Genomic DNA, 9,331 nt, shown 5'->3' with positions numbered 1-9,331 from the left:
CTTGTAGGGTTTCTGCTGAGAGATCAGCTGTTAACCTTATGGGGATTCCCTTGTGTGTTATTTGTTGTTTTTCCCTTGCTGCTTTTAATATGCTTTCTTTGTATTTAATTTTTGACAGTTTGATTAATATGTGTCTTGGCGTGTTTCTCCTTGTATTTATCCTGTATGGGACCCTCTGTGCTTCCTGGACTTGATTAACTATTTCCTTTCCCATATTAGGGAAGTTTTCAACTATAATCTCTTCAAATATTTTCTCAGTCCCTTTCTTTCTTTCTTCTTCTTCTGGAACCCCTATAATTCGAATGTTGGTGCGTTTCATGTTGTCCCAGAGGTCTCTGAGACTGTCCTCAGTTCTTTTCATTCTTTTTTCTTTATTCTGCTCTGCAGTAGTTATTTCCACTACTTTATCTTCCAGGTCACTTATCCGTTCTTCTGCCTCAGTTATTCTGCTACTGATCCTATCTAGAGTGATTTTAATTTCATTTATTGCATTGTTCATCGTTGCTTGTTTCATCTTTAGTTCTTGTAGGTCCTTGTTAACTGTTTCTTGCATTTTGTCCATTCTACTTCCAAGATTTCGGATCATCCTTACTATCATTATTCTGAATTCTTTTTCAGGTAGATTGCCTATTTCCTCTTCATTTGTTAGGTCTGGTGGGTTTTTATCTTGCTCCTTCATCTGCTGTGTGTTTTTCTGTCTTCTCATTTTGCTTATCTTACTGTGTTTGGGGTCTCCTTTTTGCAGGCTGCAGGTTCGTAGTTCCCGTTGTTTTTGATGTCTGTCTCCAGTGGCTAAGGTTGTTTCAGTGGGTTGTGTAGGCTTCCTGGTGGAGGGGACTAGTGCCTGTGTTGTGCTGGATGAGGCTGGATCTTGTCTCTCTAGTGGGCAGGTTCACGTCTGGTGGTGTGTTTTGGGGTGTCTGTGGCCTTATTATGATTTTAGGCAGCCTCTCTGCTAATGGGTGGGGTTGTGTTCCTGTTTTGCTAGTTGTTTGGCATAGGTTGTCCAGCACTATGGCTTGCTGGTCGTTGAGTGAAGCTGGGTGCTGGTGTTAAGATGGAGGTCTCTGGGATATTTCCACCGTTTAATATTATGTGGAGCTGGGAGGTCTCTTGTTGACCAGTGTCCTGAAGTTGGCTCTCCTACCTCAGAGGCAGAGCCCTGACTCCTGGCTGGAGTACCAAGAGCCTTTCATCCACACAGCTCAGAATAAAAGGGAGAAAAAGTAGGGAGAATTAGTAGAAGTATGAGTAAAGAAAGAGGGAAAGGAGGAAAGGAAGGAAGGAAGAAAGAAGCAAAGAAGGAAGGAAAGGAGGGAGGGAGGGAGGAAGGAAGGAAGGAGGGAAAGAAGGAAAAAAAGACAGAAAGAAAGATGATACAGTAAAAATAAAATAAAGTATAATATAGTTATTGAATTAAAAAATATTTAGAAAAAAAAAAAAAAAGGGACGGATAGAACCTTAGGACAAATGTTGGAAGCAAAGCTATACAGAGAAAATCTTACACAGAAGCATACACATACACCTTCACAAAAAGAGGTAAAGGGGGAAAAATCATAAATCCTGCTCCCTGAGACCACCTCCTCAATTTGGGGTGATTCGTTGTCTAAAGGAGGGAGGGAAGGAAGGAAAGAAAGAAAGAACGAAGGTAAAGTATAATAAAGTTATTACAATTAAACTTAATTATTAAGAAAAAGAATTTTTAAAAAAAAAGTCATGGACGGATATAGCCCTAGGACAAATGGTGGAAGCTAGAGTATACAGACTAGATGTCACACAGAAGCATACACGTACACCTTCACAAAAAGAGGAAAAGGGAAAAAAATCATAGATCTCGCTCCTAAATTCCACCTCTTCAATTTGGGATCATTCCTTGTCTATTCAGGTATTCCACAGATGCAGGGTATATCAAGTTGATTGTGGAGCTTTAATCCGCTGCTTCTGTGGCTGCTGGGAGAGATTTCCCTTTCTCTTCTTTGTTCTCACAGCTCACAGGAGCTCAGCTTTGGATTTGGCCCTGCCTCTTGCGTGTAGGTCGCTGGAGGGCGTCTGTTTTTTCGCTCAGACAGGACGGGGTTAAAGGAGCCGCTGATTCGGGGCCTCCGGCTCACTCAGGCCGGGGGTTGGGGGATGGGGGAAGGAGGGGCACTGCGTGCGGGGCCGGCCTGCGGCGGCAGAGGCAGCGTGACGTTGCGGCAGAGGCCGGCGTGACGTTGCACCAGCCTGAGGCCCGCCGTGCGCTGTCCCGGGGAAGTTGTCCCTGGATCCCGGGAACCTGGCAGTGGCGGGCTGCACAGGCTCCGCGGAAGAGGGGTGTGGAGAGTGACCTGTGCTCGCACACAGGCCCCTTGGTGGCGGCAGCAGCAGCCTTAGCGTCTCCCGCCCGTCTCTGGGGTCCGCGGTTTTAGCCGCGGCTCGCGCCCGTCTGTGGGGTTTGCGCTTTCAGCCGCGGCTCGCGCCCGTCTCTGGGGTTCGCGCTTTTAGCCGCGGCTCGCGCCCGTCTCTGGAGTTCCTTTAAGCAGCGCTCTTAGACCCCTCTCCTCGCGCACCAGGAGACAAAGAGGGAAGAAAAAGTCTCTTGCCTCTTCGGCCGGTGCAGGCTTTTCCCCGAACTCCCTCCCGGCTAGTCGTGGTGCACTAACCCCTTCAGGCTATGTTCAAGCCGCCAACCCCAGTCCTCTCCCTGAGCTCCGTCCAAAACCAAAACCTTAGCCTCAGCTCGCAGCCCCGCCCGCCCCGGTGGGTGAGCAGCAAGCCTCTCGGGTTGGTGAGTGCTGGTCGGCACCGATCTTCTGTGCAGGAATCTCCCCGCTTTGCCCTCCGCACCCGTCGCTGTGCACTACTCCGCGGTCCCGATACTCCCCCCCTCTGCCTCCCGCAGTCTCCGCCCGCGGAGGGGCTTCCTAGTGTGTGGAAACTTTTCCTCCTTCACAGCTCCCTCCCACTGGTGCAGGTGCCGTCCTTATTCTTTTGTCTCTGTTTTTTTCTTTTGCCCTACCCAGTTACGTGGGGAGTTTCTTGCCTTTTGGGAGGTCTGAGGTCTTCTGCCAGCCTTCAGTAGGAGTTCTGTAGGAGTTGTTCCACGTGTGGATGTATTTCTGGTGTATCCGTGGGGAGGAAGGCGATCTCCGCGTCTTACTCTTCCGCCATCTTCAAGGTCCTCATTAATTTTTTATATCATTTACAAGTTCAAATAATATTTTCAATATAGTTAAACATACTATTAAAGTTAACTTCACCTGTTTGTTTCTACCTTTTATTTATTTATTTTTGTTTTTTGAGGAATTTGTAATCTAGGTTTTTTTGGAGTATAATTGCTTTTAAAAAATTAATTTATTTTTGGCTGTGTTGGGTCTTCGTTGCTGCGCGCGGGCTTTCTCTAGTTGCGGCGAGCGGGGACTACTCTTGGTTGCGGTGTGTGGGCTTCTCATTGCGGTGGCTTCTCTTGTTGCGGAGCACGGGCTCTAGGCGTGCGGGCTTCAGTAGTTGTGGCACGCGGGCTCAGTAGTTGTGGCGCACGGGCTTAGTTGCTCCACGGCATGTGGGATCTTCCCGGACCAGGGCTCGAACCCGCGTCCCCTGCATTGGCAGGCGGAGTCTTAACCACCGCGCCACCGGGGAAGCCCTGGAGTACAATCGCTTTATAATGTTGTGTCAGTTCCTACTGTACAGCAAAGTGAATCAGCTATACGTATACATATATCCCCTCTTCTCTGGATTTCCTTCCCATTGAGGTCACCACAGACACTGCGTAAAGCTCCCTGTGCTCTACAGCAGGTTCTCATTAGTTATCTATTTTACACATAGTGGTGCGTGTATGTCAACCCCAATCTCCCAATCCACTCCACCTCCCTTTTGTTTCTTCTAAACGTGGCTGCTAGAAATTTTACAGTTACACTTGTGGCTCATATATTTCTACTGAGCATGTGTCTATCCACGGTGTGGCTCTAGATGATTCCCACCGATATTCTCCAGCATTTCCACTAGGCACCTTGCTTGGTCACAGAACGCCTTCCCCATTCAAAGCTGGGGAATTAACCCACTTCTCTGGTGCAGAAAAAAGACGGTTGTGTCTTACAGGGACTCTGGGAGCTGAGCACCCATCGGGAGGAGCGAGTGAGCGGTGACGCCCTGCGGGCTCTGCTTCCTACACCTCTCAGGTCTGCCTCTCCCCGCGGCCCTCGCTCACGGCCCGGGTGCACATCACTGACTGTGGGAGAAGCCTCCTCCCCGGGACCACGGAGCGCACTCAGGCGGCCTGCGAACGCGCACGGCACACATCGCACAAGGGCACGCTTCTGGCAGTGCCTGTGCTCTGCCACCGATAGAAACTTAGTTGTTTTCATGCACCATTCCAGTTGCTGCCGCTTCTTGAGAGGCCGTTTACATGCATCACTGCTCGGAAGCTGCGGTCGCTGGTACCCAGCGTGTCAAGAATCGAGGCCCGCGCTGTTTTCGGAGAGCAGCCGGTGCGCCCTCGCTCGGCACAGGACGCTGGCTCACTCTTCAGCAGCTTCTCCAGGAGTCTGACATTCGCCGAAGCCTAAACATACTCGTCATTCTTTTGCCTTCGCGCCTTCTAGATGCTGTTTCCTTTCTTGGAATGTCTTGTCCCAACTGGTTAACCTGGAAAACTCCTGTGTGTCCCCCTGCTGTCCAGAGGGTGGCCTTTCACAGCACAGCAAGCAGGCCACGTCACACTTGCCAGCTCCCTGAGGGACAGAATGGCTCTTCATCGTCTTCACGCTCACGATCCATTCCACTGCTTCTCAGGTACGTAGCATTTAGAAAGTAAGTGGATGAACTTTGAAAATATTAATACACAAAGGCATGGTGATCTTTCATTTATGGTGGTATTTGAAATTCTTTTTCAAATAAATTTTGTTTTTAAAAAATCAGCTGAGCTAATAAAGAACTAACAGCACATACTGACACAGATGTGGCAGCATCATCATGGTAGCAGACAACTGTCTGCAGGTTGGGAAGCATTGGCCGGGCTAAAGTCTTGCCTCTGGCTGGTTAGGATGTGGCCTAACCCCTAGGGCTACGGGAGCATTTCATGTTGCCTTAGATTCCTCTGCTATTTCCTCCAGAATTGTCTGGGTCCATTTATGAAGAGTCTGAGATAAGATATTCACATTTGGGAAGAAGAGTAAACAGTATATGAAAATTTTTTGGGCTAGTTTTTCAACCTTTTTATGACAGTAATTACTAAAAAATGAAAAGCTAAAGAATGAAAGCAACGCAACTAAGGAGCCCGCCTGCCACAACTGAGACCTGATGCAACCAAATAAACATTAAAAAAAAAAAAAGGAATGAAAGCAAATATGAGAAAATGTACTAACTTTATATCAATAAACCAAAAACCAACATCTAAGTAAATGGATGTTTTCCAGGGAATTATAAGTTAAAAAAAAAACTTATCAAGACATTTTTTAAAAACCCGAATGAAAAGATTAATGTTCTTTAGCACACACAAAAAATAAAACACTTTCCAGAGCATTCTGCCTGAATAGTCTAACTCTGACACCAAAACCAAGCAAGGTGCACAAAAAACAAACATAAACAAGACAAAACAAAGTCAACTCTTCAAGTGAAATCCAGTAGTGAACTAAAATAATACATTATGATAGAGCAGGATTTAAAGATAAAATGCAGATATGGTTGAATAACTGGAAATTTCAAAAGTAATTTAGTACTTTATTAGATTAAATATGAACAAAAAACTCTAGGAAAGAAAAGCAGTATCTTTAATTTTAATGCAAGCTGCAATAACATTCAAAAGAAATGCTTCTAATCTTTCATTGTAAGATAAAAAGCAAGTAAAAAAATGCCATTATCATAACATTCCTGGCATCCTAACCAATGCAATAGGAAAAGAATAAGAATTAAGAGGTATACACATTGGCCAAGAGAACGACTCACGCAGATGTCACGACTGCCTATTTAGAAAATCAAAGTGAAGTAACTGAAAAGCTATTAGAACTATTAAAAAGAGTTCTGTAAGGTGACTGGATGTAAGGAAGAAATTAAAAGCACTGTTACATACATACAGCACACCTGTTAGAAAATGTAACAACAAAAAAGACCCCATTCAAAATCAAACAAAAGGTGTGAAATACCAAGCAACAAACTTGGCAAAAAAATGTAAGATTTATACAATTAAAATGATGAACTTTTATTGAAAGACATAAAACAAATTAATGGAGAAGTGTTAGTTCACTTGATAGAAAATGACGTAGCAGTTAGCTATTCATTTGGTGACAACATTAGATGCCTAACACGTGCAATTTGGGTAATATATGAAAAATTGTTCACACCTTGCTAGTAATAAGGACATGCAAATTAAAATAAGTTTATTGTTTGTTCAGATTGGTAACAGTAAGAAGTGAAAAAATATGCTATGTTTTTGAGGCTGTGGGGAAAACCGGCCCCTTTCATGCATAGCTAGTGAGAATATACATTTTTGGAGGGCAACCTGACATGATACATTAAAGAAAAAAATAAGCATGAACTTTGACTTAAAAACTCCACTTCTAGGAATCTACTCTACTTAAAAATATACACCAGAGTACTACCTGCAATTGCAAAAACTGGGAACAATGTAAGTGTTCAGAGTTGGGTAACGGTTAAAGAAATTCTCATAGATTTATATTATGTGATTGTTAGAAGATGTATACGTATTGATGTGGAAGAATCTGTAAGACATTAAATTAAAAACAAAACTCAAATGCCAAAATAATATAATCCAATCCCACCCCATCCCACTGTGTATGCACAAGCTTATACTGCAGAGAAGTGTCTTAAAGGATATACACCAAAGTGTCAGTAGCGGTTGCCTTTGGGAGAAGGAGTGGAAGTGTGGGAGATGGGGATGGAGAGGAAGGGCTCAAGGCAGGGGCAGATGGTAAGGTGAGGGTTCTGTGTTCACTTTGTATTTAAACTGTTGGAATACATATTCACTTTTATAAAAGTGTCTTTAAGAAGTTTTATAATTTAACAAGAAAATGGAACCGAGTTGGACTAGAACATGATTTGGCTTCTCGGGAAGATTTTATTTGGACACGGGGGTTGCTTAGTAGATAAAGTTCTTTTGAGCACTACTAATCTGTAAATGAGTCATTTTATAAGTCAGCTATATCTGTGCCATTAGAGGGCAGGAATATTTTAACCTTGGTTAGGCTTCCTGTTCTACTTATACACGGTCACATACGTTCAGGAAGACAAATTAGTTTTAATGTTAACAATATACAAGAAAATGTATTGTGGGAAAAAGCATATGTGTGAAAGGTTAAATGACAAAAACTAAAAAATAATTGGTGATTTTGGAAATCTGCTTTTACCCTTCCATCTCCCACCCCAAGTGGCTAAGTAGGCATATTCTAGGGCCGAGGGCCACGTATAGAGCTGTTTATGACCAACACTGCCATTATTTAAAAAGTGGTGACAAGTTTACGGTTTAGACACTAATCCTACCTGATGAAAAAGTATAAAAACCTAGAACATCGACAGATTTTGATGTTGCAAATTAAATAATAAGAAATTAATTTCATCCTTAATGATCAGTTCAACTGCTGCGGTATTGCAGGGCAATCAGGCAAACTTTGTAAAGTTTCAAGAGACTAAAGTTAGCACTGCTCCATTCTCCAACAAAGTTGTTTTTTATTTAAGTTACTTTTTTCTAATACTTACTGGAAATTTTCCAGTTTATTTCAATCCCCCAGCTCTATCCCAGCCAAAACCATGCTTAATATGCCCATATTATTACAAGATAAAGATCCCAGATCCCCTGTGGCGAAAGAGTCCCTTGTCCCTGAATTTTGACCTACTTTAAAAATGACTGAACACACCTTTTGGATGAAGAGTTACACAACACATATTCTTCTTCCTTTCACTGCCATTTTAATAGAAAAAGAATATAAACTTCTATATTACAAAATATATTTCACATTTTTTTCAATAGAAACTTAAGAAACACTAACTTTTTAAAATAAATGGATGTTTAAAAGCAAATTCCGGATGGTACTGCATCAACGTGGGGAACAAGTGCATTGGGGTACAAATACCCATTTGACTATGGGTACAAAGTATCAGTGAATACAGAGAAGAAATTCCAAGTGAATAGTGTTCTGACCACTATGATCTTTTGGTCACCTCACTTATGATTCAGAGGCTGATCTGCAGATCAGTTTCCCAAAATAAGCAGTGATTGTCTTCAATCTATTATTAAGAAAGTTTTGTTCTATTTCCACTTGCCCTCCAGGCCCAGCCAAGGACGCCACCTAAAAAGGGAACAGAAGGAAGTCACACATACATAAGCATGGTTTCAAAAGAAACCTTTCATTCAGACGCTTTATCAAATAATACAGCTCTGGCCCTTTATCTAAGTCTTTCTAATAAGGAGGCATCCCAAACGTTCACTATTACTTTCCAGGTGGGTATTAATGCAGTATGTGATGGCAGAAATACTTGCTTCAGACACTTCTGACATTACGGGTATGACCACAGTGCTGTGTCACTGTATAAGACCTAATCTCTCCAATGCCAGAAGTAACCAAACTTAGAGGGACAGAAAATCAACATATCGTTCCCAAATACCAGGTTTATTTATTAAGGTGGAATACATCAGAGAGCAAGACAGACCCCGCCCGACTTTCATGGGAGCTCCAGCCTCTACCACCCCCACCTTTTACTTCTCTAGGCGGGTGCTGTTCTCCCAGCTTGTATCACCTCCTCCGCCTGTTGCTCTTGTGTGTGTGTGTAGCTCTAAGTCTCCCACTCCCCCGTTTTTGTTGTGGTTAAATACATCACTCTTTTTGAGGTCTACCGTAGATGGCGACTAACACGGTTATTTGGAAGCTGAAAGCACCATCCCTCTCCACCCCCACAGACTTAACCTCAAAAGGATGCTTCAAATTAGCAATGCTTTGCCCGAAGTTCTTAGACAGAAAAGTTTTGTTCTGGTCCAACATTTCTTCATCCAACCTCTCAGGTCTGTTACTAGCAAACATACTCCCTCCTTGCCCATGATTACATCACCAGAGACCAGTTTGCCAGGGCAGCAGCGAGGATGAAGGGGAAGGGAACGCACGGAAGCCCGGGGACTCAGAGAACTGAAGACACGGGGTGCTGGAGACAGGGCTCCCCAGGTACCAGGGACCGGCATGAACGACAGAGACACCACCTCTGTAATTATGTCACTGTAATGGGCAAAACTGTAGCTGCGTATTTTGCAAAGAGAGGTGTTGTCGGTCTAGTTTGGTTTGGAGGTGAGAGATCTAATCTCGGTGGTATTACACATGCTCCACCAGCATTGAGTGGAAGGTAAGAT

The 9,331-nt window shown here is 43.7% G+C and overlaps 1 protein-coding gene across 1 annotated transcript in view; it reads right to left on the bottom strand.

Moving 5' to 3' along the window:
- Positions 1 to 5,727: 5,727 nt before the first annotated feature.
- Positions 5,728 to 9,331, bottom strand: part of TGS1 (trimethylguanosine synthase 1) — a 37,697-nt gene continuing 34,093 nt past the window's right edge. Inside the window, exon 13 of the mRNA XM_032610176.1 lies at positions 5,728 to 8,282. Coding sequence (XP_032466067.1) covers positions 8,160 to 8,282 — 123 coding nt within the window. The 3' untranslated portion in view covers positions 5,728 to 8,159. The remainder of the gene's footprint in view (positions 8,283 to 9,331) is intronic.

The sequence above is a fragment of the Phocoena sinus genome, chromosome 17 (genome assembly GCF_008692025.1).
Source record: "Phocoena sinus isolate mPhoSin1 chromosome 17, mPhoSin1.pri, whole genome shotgun sequence".
Taxonomy (NCBI): Eukaryota; Metazoa; Chordata; class Mammalia; order Artiodactyla; family Phocoenidae; genus Phocoena; species Phocoena sinus.
Note: the sequence above shows the minus strand (reverse complement) of the source record. Positions and strands in the feature narration are given on the sequence as shown.